The following is a 20,528-nucleotide window of genomic DNA, read 5'->3' on the forward strand; positions in this document are numbered from 1 at the left end:
ACATGATTAGCAGTAAAGTAAATACTTAGAGGTAGGCTTTTACTTGAGATACAGTGAGTTAATATGACTTATTTTTCAATGTTACAATTTCCCCCAGTAACAAACACTCTGACTTCTTGCATTTAATTAAATATTATAGTCTTGTTCTTATAAATGAAAATATGTATTATTAATTAGTGCACATATATATTTCTTGTATCAAAAGATGACTAGTATAGCTCAAGTAGTCTGTGAGTTATTAAGGAAAATGTAAAACATGTTAAAATTCTACTGTTCTCCACTGCTTATCAGCTACATACATCTAGAAAGCAAATATACTTATTCCATAACAATACATCATACTTTAAAGCTCGTTATATGTTCTGTATGTAAAATATGAATAAGTAAACTGCAACTATAGCTGTCATATACATGTAGTAGTGGATTAAAAATTATATTTGCAAATCAGAGAGATCTTTAGAGGTAAACATTTCTTATTTATGATTTGCCTAATCTTTAGTTGATTGCACACACCTGTGGCCATTTATTAATCAATATTAAATAGTGATGGGTTACTACTGAACACTTTGTTGGCCTGTCAAACTGTCTGTTAAAAGTCCAGTTATTCTTGAAAAATAACAATATAGCCTATATATGAGATTATATATTATTTGTTTGATCTGTGCAATGGTGTGCTGTCGACAAAGATTAGTTTTTTTCAGTGGGATTACAGCGATTGTGATTGATGTTGAGCAGCACTAGCAGCTGAGATGTCTGGTAAAGCCTAAAGCACGGCCTCTCCTGGTTCACAGCCGGAGTGTGAAATGAAGCAGCGGCCCATGTGACTTCTGACGTTTCAGTCGAGTCCTGCTAAAAAGAATTTGAGGGAATGATCTGCTGCTCACCAAGGGGATCCACGGAGGCTTCCTGACGTCCGCTTTAAGGAAGTCCGAAAAGTTAGCCTGCTTACCGACTGACTGGTTTGTTTGTTTGTTTTTTCTCACCAGTAGCAGACTGACTCGTGATGTCTGGAGAACAGGGGGGCCAAGAGGTAAGCTAATTCATTTGTCTTGACATCTAAATACCTTCCGTCGCGTGTGGTGTAACTTTTGAAAGCCAACTTTTCTCACAGTGGAAGTTGTATGGTGGCTATGTTGTGCTCCTCGCTGTGCACTTTATGGTTTTGGCTAGCTGCTCTGAACCACCGTCGGTCTGCAGAGGTTATCCAGTTTTCGTGTCCAATCTCGCTAACTTCTTTTATGAAAGTTAAGGTTTAGTTGAAAGTCTGCACTGCGGTGGTGTTTCTAACTTAATTACTCTGTAGTGTTCAGAATGGAGCTTTTAATTACATGTTGCGAATGACTGTCTTGGACAGTGATATATATATATATATATATATATATATATATATATATATATATATATATATATATATATATATGCTCGTAATTGCGTATCCTGTTAGCCAAAAGAAGAGAAATTGGTGTATAATTCCGTGTAGTTGAGGATATTTACAACACTCACATTAAAAGTACATGTACCTGTAGAACTACTGTAGTGACACCATAGGAGATTATAAATAGCAATACCATAAACAGGGACCAGTCACTTGTATTAGTACCACAGGCAGATTTATTTGCTTTGATCATTTCTCCAATGGTTTAATTCAGAAGGTGGTCTGTAACTGAAATGCATTGAAATTCATGTGGTTCTTCCACTGTCTTATTTTTATCTGTTTTAAAACCAACTAAATAATCCATTTTCAGCTATCACAGGGAATATGTAACCCCATTTACCTGTTGCTGCTATGGCTCTTTCCATTTGTTGTCTCAAGCAGTTTATCTTGTAATTAATTTCCTTGGCTGCTTGACTTCTCTGTAGGAGGTATAATATGAGAAAAGTGACAGTAAACAAATGCAAGTTTTGGTAATTTTAATTTAATGTGTGTAGACAGTCTTGCACTAGTGCACAAACACAATACATGGATACAAATGAACACTCTTAAAATGATTTCCATTAAATTAGCAGGTTTTGCGGGTATGGAGGTGATTATTTGGGGGCTTGGTTGGTTGCCTTTAAGCAGACCTGGACCATATTGCTTCAAAAAGAAAGATAATCTATGAGCACACTTGATTTAATTTTTACTATAAAGTGAGCTCCTCTGTTGCTTTAAGAACTTGATGTTGAAATATAATTGCTGGTTTGGTTGTACTGCACTTCTTGCCCTCCAGAAGGAATGTAGAATTTTATACTTCAGTTGCGGCCGTCTGCCGCTTCTCAAGTACACTTTAAACAAACAAAAAAAACCCCATTGATGTTTATGTAGGAGGCTTTTGCCAGAACATAGGGGTAGTTGACGTTGCCTCTCTCCGTCCTCCTCTACCCCGCCCCCCCTGACTCATGTGGGTGTTGGGCTGAAATAGTTTGGTGTAGTTTTACATTCCTTATATAGCCTCTGAGGAGTGAGGAGAGGCTAGGGCTTGACTGTGTCACAGACAGTGTCGGGGGTAGGGTTTGCCAACAGAGGGAGAATCTGCTTGCCCTAGCTTACTGACTCTCTAGCTTTCTCCCAGGTTGGGGCTATCGGCCGGCCCTTGAGAACGAGGTAGGTTTGCATTCTGGCGTCTTCTAGCTAGCTGTCTGTCATGAAGTGCAATGACACCTGGCAGGGTTGAGGAGGAGTGAGGGAGCTGTGTTAGGGGTGCAGACAGAGGGCAGTGGTACAGATGTAACTCGCAATGAAAAGCAAGTGACTTATAGCCTTACATCTCAAGTTGCCTTTGGATCTTAAAGTGGCTTAGTTATTTAGAGACTTGCCTTTAAATATCAGTGATTGGCTCTGATGAAGATGTTTGACACTGTTTTCATGGTTTCACAGTTAATATTGTTTAAAATATTCAAAAATGTTTGTGTGTTGTTGGCTAGTATATTGTTTTAGTTCACTTTAATGGTTTACTTAGTAATTGAATACAGTGAGATGCTATTCTCACAAAAGAGAGAAACTGTTGAATGTAGCTGCTTTTCTTCTTGTCCAGTTGATTTATGATGCTGATGTTTTCTGTGATACTCGTTTGCTTTTTAGTATACTTTTGTTACACTCTTGATTATGTCGCACGTGATATCAACCCCTTAGTTTGTGTGTTGATGTAGGAACATTGTGTCCCAGTGTCTTGTAAGTAATGTAAATAGCCTAATTAAAATAAATGCATTTATTCTTTCTCCCAAAAGACAAATTCGCTGAATTAATAAAACATGGTTATTCTTAAAACTGAACTTTTCCAAGATTTAACATCATAAACTCTGAAAGAAAACCACTGGAGTATCAGTATCTGTATGAATTGTGTGTTGGGAACAATCAGACAGCCAGCAGCTAAGCTGCTTGGATAGGACGTGGGGCCTCTCAAACCTTTTCCAGGCTTTCTGACTAATTAAGACCTTCTTTGTCTCCCCCAAGGCTATGAACGTATACTCTGTAACCCTCAGCGGCCCAGCGCCTTGGGGCTTCAGGCTGCAGGGTGGCAAGGACTTCAGCATGCCCCTCACCGTATCAAGGGTAAGAAACTGTTTATTATTGGAGTCAGTTTTTGCACTGTGTACTCTGTATCTGTCATTGAAGTCTTTGCATTCTTCTTGAAGATTTGCACAGAGAATTATCGTTTTTAAAGTAATTTATGTCCCTCCAAGCTTTTATATAAAAATCTTTGCATATTTACAAGATTATGTTGCTGTTTTGTAGTCTTGCTCCCCTCATAATGACCCTACCTGAATCATCTTTTGCAGACTGGTGTTCATTTTCATATCACGCACAATTTTTTTATTTTTTTATTTTTTCATTACAGTATGTACTAACTCATAACCGGTCAGTCTTAACATCCAGTGCCTTTAATAGTATTAATTTGTCACAAGGACTTGCTTTGTACTCGCCATATTAGGTCACTACTTCTTCACTGATTGAATTTTCAAATACTCTATAAACTACTGTTGCTATTGAAGAGAGCAGCAACCTCTTTCCAGGCCTTATAAGTGCAGTCCCTCTTTGCCTCACAAACACACAGACTCTCACTTGCAGCCACGCGCACATACGCACACACACAATCATTCCAGCATTGCTGGCAGCTATTGCACACACCGATCTAGCATTCTGTTATGCACTCATTCGCCATTGACGTTGTTATATTGCTCCCTTAGAGGTTGGGGGTGATCTATAAATGTTAGACTGATTTTAAATTCTTTAAATTATCAATCCTGTTCAGTGGTTGCGGTTTCCCATTTTAGAGATTACTGGGACTGTTATTAAGTAAGTATATTTGGTCAGGCCTTTGCCTCACAAGTTTACCCCACATAGTCTTTGAAACAATTTCAATTCTTTCTTTCTTTGTAGTTGCCAAAAAGTCACAGCTATAATATAACATTAAGATGCAAACAAATGTTGCACTATTTTATGTTGCTTTGATTAGTATAGCCTATCGAGTCCACAGTGTGTTGTAGCATTGAATTGAGTTGTGTGCAGAGTTGACGTAATCCTGTGGTGAGGGCAGCAGTTATCACCAGCCTTGTCAGTACGTGTCTTGTATCTGCCCAGCTCTCTGGCAGGCAGCACAGTCAGAAACACAATGTTCCCCTTGGATTCATGACAAGAAACATTTCCTTCTACCCATAAAAGACCAAACGGATGTAAAAACCTCATTTGACGAATGGCCCTAAACAAAACAGGGATTTTTGGTGGGGTATAGGAGTTGACTTTTTGAATTGTTAGTTGAATTTTAGTCTAGACGGGCAAGGTGTTCTGTAGGGTGAATGTCAGTGGGTGTGTCAGTAGTTGTAGTTTAATTATCATGACTAATCAGCCAGTGCAGGAGACCAGTTTTTCTGCAATTCAGGTACATTACGCATGCTGATTATTTCCAGACTGACACCTTCATTTTCTGCATTGCAAAGCCTTTACCTGCCAATTTTGATACATTTTGTTAGACCCAGGTCTGTCTAGGCAGCTTGGTGTAAAATTGATAATGGCTCCCATTCTGAAAAAAACAGTACTGCTAAGATTGGAGCCTTAACGTCTGGTCCGTGGCTAATATCTTTGTGGCTTGTTCCAGCGGTCCACCAGGCCTCGGGGTACAGAGTTTGTAAAGATGTGACATTTTTCTCTGTTTAGCTCTCAGGGACAGTTGGCTCTCCCTGCTATTGTCATAAAACACTGGACTGTGAATCACAATGTCGCTGAGGATGAAAACAACCCAACATAGGAATTAAAAGCTCAAAGATATAGCATATCCCATAGTAACAGGAAGAAAAGTCAGGCCTGCACTCAGTGGGCTTACTTTGGATGAATTTAGTGTGTGGTCTTTCCTTACTGGCTTGTAGCTGATGAGATAAGGAGCTCAACCCAGACAGTCGGTTAAAAGCGATTACACAATGAAGAACATGTGGAGTGACAGAAAAAAGGGCTCAGTAAAATGCTGCACAGCTTAAAGATCGCAAGTGATAACTCCTGAATGATCAATAGTGTATTTTGCAAATATTTGATGACAATTAGTGTTGTTGAGACCGGGTTTGCTTAGAGCTTGTGGTTATTATTTCATTTAAGGTATGGCAGATTGTGACATCAATAACTTTGTATTTCATCTTTAACCCTTTAATTTGTTGTACTGTGAATGGGGAGTCTGATAATCTTTGTTTTGATTTGGAAAGATGTGTTACTTCGTGTTTGTGTGTATGTGTGTTGGTATATAGGTTTCCTTCCTTCTCTTCCTGTGAGCCTGAAAAGCTATGCTTTTTCAGCATTCGTGGGATTTTTCTCATAGCCACCCTGTCGCTGCCACCAGACAATCCTCTTGTCTCCTTTCTGTGTCTAAGATGTCTTCCATGCTCACTTTTCTCATGCATATGATGGACTCCTTCAATCTCACTGGAATACTTTCCCAGTGAGATCAGAGGAACGGAGACCATGCCAAGACAAACTGTGAAAGGAAAAATAAGTTTTTGACCTTAGCATGATATGACACACCCATTCATCAACTGAGAAAATATGTACCTTTTTTATTTGACTCTTTGTAAAGTCAATATACCACTTTTTATGTTTTCTTAGCCTTGTGTTAGTAGATAATAACCAGTGAAATCTTTATTCCCACCATCCCATTAAGGACAAATACAGGAAAATAATGAGAAAACAAGCATTTCTCTGCTTAACTGAAATGTCAATATACCCCTTTAAATTGACCCAGTGATACCAGGTGCAGCTTTATGTGTCAGTAGACCTGGCTTTTTGACCCTCCTCCCAGCCTGGGACGAACATATGTTGAATGCTGCTTGGCACTGGTGAATTGACTTTTCTGTTCGGGTTGGGAATTTAATGTTATTGGCATTCAGATGGTATTTAAAGGGGGACTCCAACGATTTGGTATCACACTTCCATAGTCTGGGGACTTGCAAGAGACGGATTTGAAAAAAAAAAAGAAAAAGTCAACATTGGTCCCTAGGATGTGTCAAGCTCCAAAACCACTGGATCTTACATTTACCATAATGCAGCTCGATAGCGTCTTTCCCTGATGGTATCATCAGGCTTATTTTGTCACACTTCTCAAAGCGCCTCCCAAGTCACAGGAGACATTATACAAATGTTTTCAGACTAACCTTGACTAGTAAAATCAGTACCTCTTTAACCAATGATTTGACCAGAGAAAATGAAACTTTATGTGGTTGCCCTGTAATTCTATGGTCTTGGCAGTGTCTCTGGATCTACAGTTGTTGGCTTGAGTCTCCGTGAACGCTAAAGGATTATCGCCAACAGCCGTCTCATGTATGGGTCAAACATGGGTTAAACGTCCTGCAGGCGGGGTCCTGCCGCCAGAAACTGCTTACAGTTTCTTTGCCCTTTCCTTACCACCCTTTGGTGCCTCCCTTTTTTTTATTTTTTTTTTAATTTCTCTAGACCTCCATGACCTTGAGAAGACAGAGGTAAAATTATATCTCTCTCTGCATGTCTGCCCTAACATCCTCTTTCAACAAGAAAGGCATTAACACTGTTTCATTACCCCATTCTGGGGCAGCCTTACAACTCCTCAGAGGAGCTTGTCCATATATCTGCCCCAGACCATAAACATTATGATACCATAACTGAGCTTCGTGAGCACCATCTGGTTTCTATCGCCAAACACATGCCACACCGCTGAAATTAAATGTTCGGAGGAAATTACAGATGATGTCATGTCAATAATCGAGTTATGGAGATTTGTTAATGTCTCTGCACCACCACAGCTGGATGCGTCATTGAATCCTCTATTCCTGTTTCTCTGACCTGTTTGTCTGACCATCTGTTGCTATATCACTTGTATGCTCTTACCCCCCCCCCCCCCGACACACACACACACACACACACACACACACACACACACACACACACTCAGGGAAAGAGTCCTTGTTAGAGCGGTGAATTAATAATTCAGTACTTACTGATAAATTGCATGCAGGGAGCATTTCCTGTGTGGCTAGTTGAATGTGAATGTCTTATACTATGATCGGTGCAGCAGAGTTTTTAAGGTGAGTTAGTGTTAGGTGTTCCACTGCAGTCATTACAGGGGGACCACATACTTGCAGGTTTGGTTTTCCATTTCCCAGAGGGATATTTATGGCTTTGCATCAGCTGTGCTGTGAGTGATGTAAGGACAGACTGTCTCTTGGCCTTCAAATAGCTGTGGAAAGAATAAAAGTGAGCTGGTGCCGAATTACAAGGCCAGTATATCTACAGTTGTAGATAAACTTTACTGCATTATTAGTTTAACCCAAAACAAGAGTAGCCAGTCTGGAGCGAGTATGAGGCCCTGGCTCACCTGTAGGGTCAGTCAAGGGAAGCACTTCAAAAGTGAATTCAAGACGTTGCATTTTGAAAGGTTGGCTACTGCTTTGAAATTCAATAGCATACCAAAACAGCTCTGCTGCAGAGCTCTGCCAAAAAGCCTTAAAACCTGCTAGTAACTGTTAGGCAAACCCTGTAGTTGTGAATACCTTCAGTTGCACAGACGTCATACCATTAGTGTGAAGTGAGATACACTCCTATTTGCACAAAATTATATATGACAGGATGCTTCTTCTCGTTTGTTGTGTGTCAGATCAAAAAGCCATCGTTGTGTTATAGGCCCTCTCTGGTTGTTGTGATGTGCAGTGTGTTGCATTCAGGAACATGTTTTCCACTGTCCTTCGCGTATTGACAAACTTCTTGTGGGGAGGGTATTGGGTTTCTGTCCACCCCCTACTAACCAAAGGTCTGAGCGCAGCAACTTTAACTGCTGCCTTCTCAAGTGAGGGAGCAGCTGCACACTGAACCTGAGCCAGGAGCACAGGTGTCTGTGTCCATCAGTAACTCGGCTCACGCAGACACACATGTACACATACAATCTACAGGCTTTATGGCTTCATATCTTTCTCTTCTTTTTTTTTTTTTCCCCCTCACCTTTACATTTAGAGGTTGGCAATATAGGTAAACCTTTGATGATTTGTAAAGTGCATACAGATGGGTGGCAAAGCCAACATAAAAAGTCTTGAGTAAAGTGAGCCTCCAGAACAGCTTCAGATCTCCTTGGTCTAGATTCTTCAAGCCTCTGAAACTCTGCTGGAGGTGTGAACACCACTCTTCAAAAATATATTCACTCATTTCTTCTTTTGTCTGTCTAACACATTGTTCCAAAATCTCCCATAGGTGTTCAATTTAGTTGAGATCTGGTGACTGCATACCAAATGATTTTCATAATTTTCATGTTCATCAAACCGTTAAGTGACCCCCTTGTGCTCTGAATAAATGAGCAACTCAAGAGGCAAAGGAATGCAAATGTTTCCATACAGAGTTTTCCTTTAATTCTTCACCTGTCTGTATTTCCCATGGTATTTGATCCAAAATACAGTAACTTTGACTCTTTCCAGAAGTCCCACCCCACTTCAGAGTCAGCTTGCAATAGCTTTGTTGCGCAGTGTAATTCTCTTAAAGAGCTTTTTTTTTTTTTTTATCTTTCTGCAAAAATGGGACATAATTATGGGGTTTTCTGTTTCATGTTCTATGCTACATAGGTATCTGTTGCTCTACTTGCCAGTAACATTTTAACACCTCCCTTTTCAATTAGTTAAACAACTGCAGCTGCATTAAGGCTTTAAGCTTCTGTGTGGCTAAGGATCATCGGATATGTTGTTAAACACTAACAAAATCATTGTTTTATTTTGGTAAAATGACATGGTGCTCAAGTTTTGCTGTCCAGTATAACAGGAAGGAGGAGGCTGCTGCTCTCCGTAGTGACCTCAGAGACATTATGCCAAGCTGTGCCCCTTTTCACTTGTGGCCATGTCATAGTAGTTTCTCCCCAGTGTAAGATTTAAAACTCTCTTAAGTTCTTTCTAAACTGGAGAAATGCTTTCTTTCTTAACCCCTCTAATTGCTTCCAGTGAGTGCAAATCAGAGGCAATTAAAGTGATGTTTGAACTTGGCTATAAAATAAGTGTAGCATGGATTGCCTCTGAGGAACACATCTCTTACTATTTTTAGCTTTGCTGTGTTTTGATCCAAGGCAGGCTTTAACTTCGTTGTCTTTGTGGGCTGCGGAGTAGTTTTTCCAGCCTGAGCTGTCATAGGTTTACAGAGCATATTACCTCCCTGCTCACATAGGTGTTTATGTTTAATGTGCAGAATCAAAGCAGCAAGTGTGATAGCTTAGCTGAACATGGCAGAAAACTATTGATCGTACTGCTGAGTCCTCTGAGCTTTTGATGAGCTAACATTTGCAGGGATCCATGACATCAGAGAGTAATCCTAATAGGGTTTTTTTTGCCAGATATCCTGGCACTCGCTCACTTATCTGATGCTGAACACTTTGTACTCTGGTTATCTGAGAATTTGACACAAGTCTCGAGTTTCATTAAGCCGCATGGGCAAGCTGACTAAGCCCTTACTAAACATGATTTGGCATCTCAGCCATGTCGTCTAGAACCACTGATATACACAGTAGACAGTGTAGTCTGTGCACATGTAGAAAACCATTACTACCTATATAGACTATGTCAAGTTCTTCCTGTTTGTAACAAGACTCCAGCCCTTTGCTCTGACTCAGTATGTCTGTGTGACACACCGAGAGAATGATGTCATTCTTTTGTCGGTGAAACGGCTCAGTGACTTACCTGAATGGATGGGAAAATTAGATGGGTTGTTCCAGTAACTGGTGACTATTTGTAACATATGGTCCCTGTCTGCAGCTTTCAAGAGGCAAGAGGTCCTTACATGCTCTTAAAGTCACATTTGCAGTAAATCATATGCTGATGACTGACATCATGATGACCTATAATGACTGTTCCCGATAGTGTTGAGTGAAACCTCTCGGGCTGGTTTGTCAGACCCAGACAAACGGACTCCCTGAGTTGATCATTAAGTGTTGTTAACGTTTCAGCTAACTGTCAACTGAACGTGACTTTTTGAGTGTTTCCTGCATTTTACTTTGCTTTGCTGTGAGATAATAGGAGATAATGTATTGTAAGTACTTTCATGGTTGAAAATGTTTTCTTTCTTATTTCTTTTATCTGTTCATGTTTTTACACATGCCTTGCTGACTGGGATAATCCCTTTTTAACACGTTTATACGTTTTTGTTTTTTTTAAAAACCCTGTCCTCATGTACCTGGTTTCTGGCCCTGTGTTCTCTTTTCTCCAGCTGACCCCGGGCGGGAAGGCAGCTCAGGCCGGCGTAGGGGTAGGAGACTGGGTGGTGTCCATCGATAACTTCAATGCAGAGGACATGACCCATGTTGAAGCACAAAACAAGATCAGAGGAGCAACAGACTCCCTCACCCTCACCCTCAGCAAGTAAGTCATCTGGCAATGCATGATGCAACAAAACACTACCCGATCGCTCGCCCTCCATTTTATCTCGGTCAAACACAGCAGCATAAATCACCACAAAACACACATCCTCCTTTTGGAGAGATAAAATACCATAATGTCCTTGAAATGTGTCTCTATATGACCAATAGTTGCAAAACACATTGGTATTAAAGTTATCTTCACACACACTCATTTCTCCCTAAGGCTCAAACTAGTTTTAGGTTTATACTTGGACTTGAATTTCATTTCCCTTGTAAGTCATAACTAGTGACTTACCCCACTAGTACATGCTGTCAAAAAAATAACAATTTCTGCTGGGGAGGTTTTCAGTCCTATTTTTTTCTTTGTCTGTTACAGTAATTAGCAGGATATTTCAAAAACAACTGAACAGATTTCCGTGGAGTTTGGTGAAAAGTTAGTCCATGAGCCAAAAACAAACTAGTTGTTGGGTACTGATCGCACTACCATATGGTCATTTATAAAGCACTTTATGCTTTTGCTCATCACTGCTGAACTGTGAGGCATAGAAGAAATTATTTACCTGGTCCAACTCGTATCTTTGCATAAAGGTGTGCCAAGTTCCACCTACATAGATTTCAAGGTTTTGCAAACTGCTGTATAATTAGTCCTTCTACTCATTTTATCCAGTCTTCTCAGAATCTGTACTGTGCATAGCATATTTAGGTGGTCTATCTTTATTATTATTTTTTTGTGGTTATCCCACACTGTTTTTTGACAAATTTGTGTCTTCCTGGCATGGCCTAACTTAAACATTGCCGAACCTACTGAATACATTGTGCACTGGGAGCCACATTCACAGGACAGGTGGCCATATGAACCCAGAGTGATCCTGCAAAATATGAATAAATTTTGCTCATAGGTAGTGTAACAGCAAGATGAGAGATTTAAGTGACTATAACGTAGTGGTTATGAGTCTGAATTTTGCACAGTTGAACCTTCTACAAAGCAAATATTCATACACAGGATTTAGGTGTCCAAAATTCAGCATTATCACCAATCAATATATATATATTTTGATGCTGATTCAAATCTAAATGCAAGGTAAGAGGATTGCGCAGTATTGGAGGGCCATGCAATCTGTATTGTTCCTGGCTTAGTGTTTCAGTAAAAGTCTGTCCTTATCATCCTAAAGAAGCAAGGGTTTGAGTAGTCGGGACTTAGCAGCAGATTCGCATGCCAAAGGCTGTCAGGCGGACACACTCTCCTTTGTTTGGCTGAAATAAACTATTTTCAGAGGAGCCATGGGGGCCTTACACTATGCCTTAGCTTTGTAATGAAATCAGAGAAACTCTTTCTTCAGATTAAAACACCTTGTTGTTTTTTTTTTTTTTCTTTAGCCCTATTTTAATTAGCCTTCAGCATTTATACCTACTCGCATAACTCCTGCCAGAAATCCCTGACTGATAAAGCATCTCTGTAGAGTACAAGCCAAAATGTATCATCAGGAGCTTAATTATAAAAGAAGTTTTCCCTCCCTAAATAAAGGTGGAATGTAACCATTTAACGTTAAGCCTTCAGAAGAGAAGATACTGACTTGTTAAGTAAAAAAAGATGAGCCTTGCTGCTGTCATGGGACTCTTTTTGATTTTGAGATACTCATAGGTAAAGAGGTTGTGATTACAGCTGCAATACAGCGATTTTTACATCTAGTTCATCTTGTTGTAGCCTGCCAAGAGACTCTGCTGTTAAATTCTGACAAACCTTCTCTGTTCACTTTTGTTGAGTGTCAGAACAGCCACGGGTCATTTGACTTTCCAGAAGAAAAGAGCCAGAACATAAACTAATAGTTTCAGATTTAGAGATCATGGTGGATATTTGCTGCATATTTTTGAACATATGCCTGGCTCCTCTCACAGCATACAGTAGATGTCTCTGTACACATCACTAAATCCAGTGGGTCTGCCAGTTCATGTGTCCCTGCCAAACATTAGCTGGTTCCAGCTTCTCAAATATGGTGATTTTCTTTGTCATACATGATAATACGCTTTGGTTTTTGGACTTTTTAGTAGTTGAACAAGACATTTTAAGACACCCCTTTGGCATGGGGGAAATTAAAAGGGCATTTTTCATACTTTAAATATTCTGCATATTATTCTATTGTGAAAATAGTCATTAGTTGCAGCCCTAATACAAAGCGAATGTTGAAAACAACAGATGATGGTGGCATTGACATCAATATTGAGACATTATGGGTTCTGCTGAATCACAAAATAAAGTAAAGGAGCTATCATCCAGCTAGTTTATCAATTTAGTTTGAATAGAATAGCTTGAGAAAGATGAGATAACAGTAAAGCACCAGACAGAAGAGACGGAACAATAGGGGAAAGATGGATAAGACGAGAGGGAAAAGTGGGTGGGGTAAGACCAGACTTCAGAGAATGTTAAACTTGAGGGGATCAAAGGCAGATTTTTGAAGTGGGGTGTAACATGCATTAATATGCCCAGAGACAAGAGTTACTGTATATTCTAGCAAAGAGCTGCAATTCCTCTGTTCCATACAGCCAACAAGACACATTGCTGATGTTGCATACATTTTTCACCCCCTGCAGACATGGGTCACACTACACTTCGACCTACTAAATGTTTTCAAAGGAGTGTGAGGGAGAGCAGTAGATTCAGAACAGAACAGAGTCTGTTCCAGAGAGAAAAGGAAAGAAGAATTAGAAAGGAGATGGAGAATCGTGTTAGCCTTTATGGTGAGGGGATAAGAATCAAGAACAGTGACGCCATGCACTCTGCTGAAGGATGGTTGAGGGTCAGTCATCATACATGAGCCAGATGTGCCCCCCCTGAAAGTTTGCTGTAGGTCTGTTTAATTCCTTTCAGGGGTTTGAAAATGTTTTTTCTTGTGAAGGAAGATGAAATCATTGTGTTGATGTGAGGCTGTGATGTGTTAATGGGTATTGCATATCAAAACTAAGTGTGGATTTGTGTGTGACATTTAAACAGACAATTAATGGCAGAAAACATTGTTACTGTGCATATTAAAATGTAAGTCACACGTGTATTTAATAAAAGAATAGTTTTCTTTTTTCAGTGTTCTATCATAGGAGTGGTGTAATGTGATAGACATGTAATAAGCAGGCATGTTGACTTAACACGAGCCAAACTTTTCCTGTATTCTGTGCTTCGCCTCCTCTATTTCTCATCTCCTTGTGGGGTCCAGCTATTGTAAATATTTCATGTTCTTCCACTCCTTTTTTTTTTTTTTTTTATATTACCCATGACTCCCTTCCCATGAATCTCCAGTCTCTCTCTTCATCTCACCCTCTCCTATTGTTATTATATTGTAAGACCAGAATATATTGTTTTCCTGAAACACTTCTCGAAGAAGAGCAATTGTCAGTTTTATTTATTGGTATCTTGGCTGCCATCCACAGTTTCTTTTATGTCAAGAGAGGAGGACAGCTGCACAGTGATGAGATATGTTCTGTTGTTTGGTTTAGTGCCTCATTTTGTTCAACACCAATGATCATCTCCTGTCTTTTTTATGGTAAGGTTTTAGGCTTTATCCACAGCCTTTTTTATAGGGAGTGGAATCAGAAAAATATGGGCAATAGATTTTTATTTTTTTCATCTTCAAAGAAAGCACATCATGTTGCATTTACAGGGACAGTAAAGGTCCATATTTCAATCCTCACTTTCAGTGATTGGTCTAGAGGGTTGTGGTTGGAGTATGTTGGTGCTGTGTGCAAAGTTCATTACAGTATCATGGGAGATTTTCTTTTTTTTTTTTTTTTCTGACTTTATCTAACATCAGCTTGAAAGCCAAGCATGCAACAGCTAAAGTAAGTGACCCGTGAAATGAGGCAGGAAATGATCTCATAGTGTGTTCAGTTTCAGCACAGGTCAAACCTAGTCCAAGCAAACTAAATTATTCCATGAAACTGTGACTTAATCATGTCCATATTCGTTCACTGAAGTCCAGTTTGTGAAAAAAAAAAAGTACGTAGCAGTGATCATACACATTCCTTATATTGCCTAAAATTTATTTTTTGGGTGACTCATCAAATGGTGGGCTAAGGTGATCTGAAGCACTGTAAATTCCACATAGATAGTTCCCAGAAGTGTGACATGCAGAGACATGTCAGTATGCCTTCCCTTTGCTCCCCTCTCTGTATCTAGCCCTGTTCTCCTTGTGTCTTGCTCAATGGTTGAACAGGCAGTGACATGAGCAGTTTCACATTTCTTTTCGTCCCAGGAAGCGCTGCCGTGTGTGTGTGTGTGTGTGTGTGTGTGTGTGAGATTGTAGCCTGAAACAGTGAGGGTGACTGCAGGTCTGGTTCATTCTTGCGTAAACTTATTTTGGCTTTGTATCAGGCAAACGTTGGTCAGGGGATGGTAGTAGTGGTTTATGTTTAGTAAGTTAGTTAGTATGTTAATGTAAAGCGATGTGCCTCCATGTTTAATGCGTGAAGATATTTTAATGAGCAGTCTGCTGTGTTTCTCCAGTCAGCAAAGGCACTGCAGTAATGTGAATCCTGGGATTAGAGTTAAGAAGTCTACATCACTGTGGCATTTGCAGTATTCCTAGCTTAGTGGGTGAATCCACAGACAGACCAAAGATTTAAGTGGAAAATAGTCAGGTTTTGGTGTTTTAAAATGCCACCACAGAGAGAACGCTTTCCCATCATTTCTGTACCATCTTTTGGTGATTAGCTAAATTGTTGGGATGTAAAGGGACTCTGCTTGAGACAACATCACAGTGGAGTCCGTGGAGAAAACACAAACAAACAAGTCCAGTGTTACCCAATCATTTTAACCACATGTTTAGATATGAAAACAAAGGAAGATTAACCAAACTGTTAGTTGGAAACATCCTGAATTCAACAGTATCATTTCCAGGGCTACTTCTTGGTTCAGTCGTGCATGTGTGCTCATGTAGTTTTATGAAGCATTGGATAATTATAATATTTTGAGTGCATTCTCTTGTATTCTATTAATCCCACTTATTATTATTTAATACCAGTGGGAAAGATGGCCAAAACTACAACAATAAGCCCCACCCGGGGGGATTTTGTCATTGTAATAAAATTGTATTTAATGCATAATACAAGCAGAACATCATTCTGTAGTATTGTTTCAGGAATAGTTTAATATTAGTTGTAATAACTTCAGTTTGAATAATAGATTTTTGTTAAAAAAAAATGTATAAAACAAAACATTATTTCGGGAGGGGAGAAAACATACAGTAGAAGCATTCTGTTAGGGAGGCTGTCTCAAACACAACTTGTCTTTTGACTGAATCATTGCAGACTTTTGTGATATAGGAATTACAGTACTCATTATTGTAACTTTGTGACTGAGTTTATTATAAATAACCATTAATAACTGTCATTGTCTTTTCTTTTCACAGAGCTTTCAAAGCAGGTAGTGACCAGAAGGTAAGACTAATATTTGTCTGAAACATTGAGCTTACCTCTGTATGTACACTTGGATGCTTTGGCATGCTCTGGACCACAGTGACATTGATTGGATTTGAAACTTCCTTTTAATCGTTGCTCACAATTGGCTTTAACTGTGTGTTATGTCACTTTGTGTTTAAAGCCATCTGATTCACCTGTCAAGCTTTCACAGAGTCCATGCACTGTACATTAGCAAAGCATCATCGAGTCGCTAAATGAGTTATTTGCTGGATGGAGTGTTGGAGTGAATATTGCTTTTGGAATTTCCTGTGGTTTATTTTGTGATGCCTTGCACAATCCCTGATACTAGAGTTATACTGATACATTTAGTTTCACTGTCAAACCCCTTAAGAGGTACTTGCCCAGCTGATTACAGTTTGAATTGTACAGTGGTGTCATGAACTGCTTTGTGCTGCACGCCGTTTTTAGTAAAGCAGCAGGAACATAATACTTTCACAAACTCAATGTTCCATTTTAGTCTGCGTTCTTTTGCAGTCTGTGCATAATGCTCAGTGAGAAATCTCATTAGTGAGACATGTCAGTCAAATATGACAATTTCTCACTTGGAGCATTTTCATTTTACCAGCAGTAGCAGATTACTTTGGCCAGTCTGTGGCAGACTGCCAACACAAATGAAATGGCTATGTTCACACTTCTTAAGCACTTCTTCCGTGTGCAGAGAAAAGCCAGCAGGCTTTGACAGAGCTGCTTCTGCAGCCCGGAGTAATCATTTTCTATGAGAAAGTATTGGGCCGCGCTGGAAGCTTTCTTAGCATAAAGCTCGGGATTGTGCAACAGCAGACGGAACTTTTACTGTGTGTCAAAATTGTCTAACGGCATGTTGTGCGCTGTGCTGCATCGTCTCCCTCTCCCACACCCTCACAGGACTCTCTTGCTTCGACTTCTGTTCAGCCAAAGTACTCCTTTGCCCCCAGCACAACTATTAACAAGATGGCGAGGCCATTTACAGCAGGTGGTGGTAGTGCAAACTCAGGACCTGCTATTAAACCCGTGGCCTACTCCCCTAAACTTAACACAGCACCCTCACAGGGCCGTGCCAGCATGCAGCAGCCACAGAACGGGTAGGTGTATAAATAAACTATTACCTCTGGAACCACAATATGACTAATGTGGTTTTAATGGTATTTTGATGTGTCATTACTCTGGTTTTACACTAAAGAGAAAATCTCCTTCAGGATTTCCAAATTGCATTATGTGAAGAATTGTATTTTATTCCAAATTCTGTCACAACTTTAGGAAACATTTAAGAAAGGATAAACCTAACAAATGTGTGCTGACTCACTGCTGAGATGTACTTAATTACTCTACTGTCTGCCAATAATTTAACAAACAAGAGTATAAACTTTCGCTATTGCTAAACACACCAGCAGTAAGAAGCTGCCGTTATATATTGTCATGATAAACTCTTACTATAGAATAATTTAGGGAAAAAGTAAGAGCTTGTTGTCAGCCTTTTGTCTAAACAGACCTGATGGTGTCTGCTTTTATCATACAGATGAAAGCAAACACTTTGTTAGCATAGGAGGGAATTTTTAGCTGACATATGCAATTTAAGCTGGCTTCCTTCAGCTAAAAGACCTCTATAGGGGAATTTATCAGATGACAAAGGCTGTTTTACAGAAAATATAACAGACAAACTGTGAGGAATGTATCGTTTCTTGCAAAACAATCCACCTTTTGAGAACTTATTTGCTATTTCCCCAGATGGGTTATTGACTGGAGATGGAAGATACAAATAATAATTGCAGTCAGTAGTATGCTGGAAAGAAATGGAACCTGCTCTGCACTAAACTTTAGACTAAATTGTACTTCTCAGCTTTTAGAAGCCATTTCGTTTGTCACTTACTACATTAGTCGAAAGTCATACCTCCCAATAATACAATTAATTACATCTGTCTATTTGCATTATGCTTAAAAATGACTTACTTCGGTAGTGATGTCACCAGAAACATCCATTTGTTTTTAAATTCCATGATTCTCTCCGCATTTACCATACTGGAGAAACCAGAGGCCTATGCAGGTAGTTATTTGTCAAATCACAGTAGTAGTGATGGAAAGTCTTGATCTTGGTCCATCTTTTTAACTCTTTAACAAAATATATGAACTAAGATGGAGGCCTCCTCATTAGCTGTTAACGTGCTTAATTAAAATGATTATAGCTATGTAAAAACAAAACAGCAACTTGGTTTCAAAGCTGCGTTTTTTTTTTTTTTTGGTTTTTTTTTTTGAGCTTTGGAGCTGCTGTGTGTTGAAATGAAGTTAACGTTCCCATGACCAAACTGTATACTGCTATAATTACATAAAATAAAGGTCAGTATTCTCCAGATTTTACAAGGATCCCAGGAATGGATCAAAACGTATTTTAAATGATCCTGAAAGTGGCAGTATTGCATGAAATGGTCTTGGCCAGCCTGGTTCCTGTAATTTGGTTGATGGTAATGGTCGGACTGCAGCCGTTGGTGAAATGTGGTATGTTGCTGTATTTAGCCTCACTCATAAATTGTGAGCTGAGTTCTCGTGCAGCTTTTACTGCCCTGGTGCAGGGGTATTAAACCAGCCATACTTGCTAACTCTAGAGCAGCCGTTCTCAAAGTAGGGTCCCGGGGGTGCTTGAGGGGGCTCCACGGGGTCCCCAGCAACAAAGGGCAATCTTTGATTTTTTTTTTTTTTTTTTTCACTCTAATTCCGTCACAATGTAAGACAATGACAGAATGGATGACTATTTTGGTTTAGTTTGGTTTGTTTTATGCACTTTCTGTAATAAAACATCTAACAGCAAAACTCCTATCAAATGGGGGTTCGTGGTCTAATTTGTGTCAGTTTATAGGTCCTTGATGTGGGGGGAAAAAAGTTTGAGAACCATTGTTCTAGGGGGGGCTCACATGGTTGTGCAGTTTCTCTGCAGAGGGACGAAGCGCAGATCTTTGAGAAGAATAGAACCTGATCATAACTGTCGGTCCACTTTAGATAAAGACCTTGTTGGATTTCTCCAGACAGCAAACGGTTCGATGCAAACTGAATACGTCTAATGTGTCTAGGCCTGTCCTATTCAAACAGTTTTTGTTTGTACAGAACGTACTTTGACATCATCATGCATCATTGCTGTGGCATTTAGCTCTGTTGACAGGGGTATCAGAACTTAAAAAAAAAAAAAGGAAAAAAGAGTAGTTGCAAAGACAAATTAGGTAATGTTTTTTTGGCACATGCTACATCCATTTCCATAACTCTGAAGAGGATTTGTGCGCAAGGATTAGAGCAGGGTTAGTCATATAATTGTTTTGTGCCAAATCTACAGAGTCATTTTGGGTCAGGCTGACAATAGATGATTTGTCCAACAATGCCGTCTTTGTCTTACAGAGCCTGTTGACAATAACTGCATGCCTCACGTCACCTCTTGCATGTTTTCCACATCCTGCAGTATTTTTGGTCTGGTTGTTCTGGTTTTCCTTCTGTTTAACTCAAAGCTGAACTCTGACCTTTCTCTCATTTTCTGTTTTCCTCTTTTCTTTTTACGCTGCAGATGGAAACTCTTGACAAGTTAGTATATATTTCTTTTTGCATTCACAGTCTAGCACAAAATGTGTGCTTTTTTGCCTTTTTTAAATTGTCATTCACACTCATAATCATTGAGTTCCCAACCTTTTTTGTCTTGTGACCTCTTAAATCATTTGCATCTTGCAGCCGCTGATTGGTTGCGTATACTGTATTTACTGGTTGTGACCAATTCCTTGATTCTAATTTTTTATATTTTTTTGTTATATTTTGAATAATTTAACTTTGAATAACTTAACTTAAAGTGACCCAACAAGTTACAAGAAACAAGACAACGATTAGAGAAAAGTCTAGATCTGTTTTATTAGAACAGTTTTTTTTGTTTTTCTATCCTGTTAACCATCTCATGACCTCCAGGTTATCTTGCAACCCCTTAACCTCATACAGTTTGTCTTCATTTGATATTTGGTCTGTTCTACAGGGGTGAAGCAACTTACTATGATGATTTGTACCAACACTCCAAGTAAGGGGCAGCTGCATGCAGGCTGGTTTGTCAGCTTTAGTAGGCCAGGCTAGATATGACAGGAGAAAAGAGCTGATGCTCCTTGTTAGATTCAAACATTGCTGTGTCTCTCTATTGTAAACCCAAAGATTGCAATTCATTAGTGACCATTCATCTATCGTCCACTACTTGCTTTATGATGGATGCATGCTGCTGTTGACCTGCGACCCTATTGAATGTTTGAAATGAAAAGC

At 39.5% G+C, this 20,528-nt stretch overlaps 1 protein-coding gene across 5 annotated transcripts in view; it reads left to right on the forward strand.

The window, feature by feature from the left end:
- Positions 1-728: 728 nt before the first annotated feature.
- Positions 729-20,528, forward strand: part of pdlim7 (PDZ and LIM domain 7) — a 31,294-nt gene continuing 11,494 nt past the window's right edge. The window contains exons 1-6 of one of the 5 annotated variants that reach the window (XM_038700004.1): positions 739-1,030; positions 3,434-3,532; positions 10,664-10,815; positions 16,211-16,238; positions 19,801-19,817; positions 20,254-20,295. In XM_038700004.1, coding sequence (XP_038555932.1) covers positions 1,004-1,030; positions 3,434-3,532; positions 10,664-10,815; positions 16,211-16,238; positions 19,801-19,817; positions 20,254-20,295 — 365 coding nt within the window. In that variant the 5' untranslated portion in view covers positions 739-1,003. Of the gene's footprint in view, positions 1,031-2,432; positions 2,585-3,433; positions 3,533-10,663; positions 10,816-16,210; positions 16,239-17,144; positions 17,342-19,800; positions 19,818-20,253; positions 20,296-20,528 lie in introns of those variants that run through there. The other 4 variants (XM_038700002.1, XM_038700005.1, XM_038700006.1 and 1 more) reach the window with 4 other exon arrangements.

This window comes from Micropterus salmoides, unplaced genomic scaffold, assembly GCF_014851395.1.
Source record: "Micropterus salmoides isolate LMB-PRFRI ecotype aquatic unplaced genomic scaffold, ASM1485139v1 Ms_hic_scaffold_5, whole genome shotgun sequence".
NCBI lineage: Eukaryota > Metazoa > Chordata > Actinopteri > Centrarchiformes > Centrarchidae > Micropterus > Micropterus salmoides.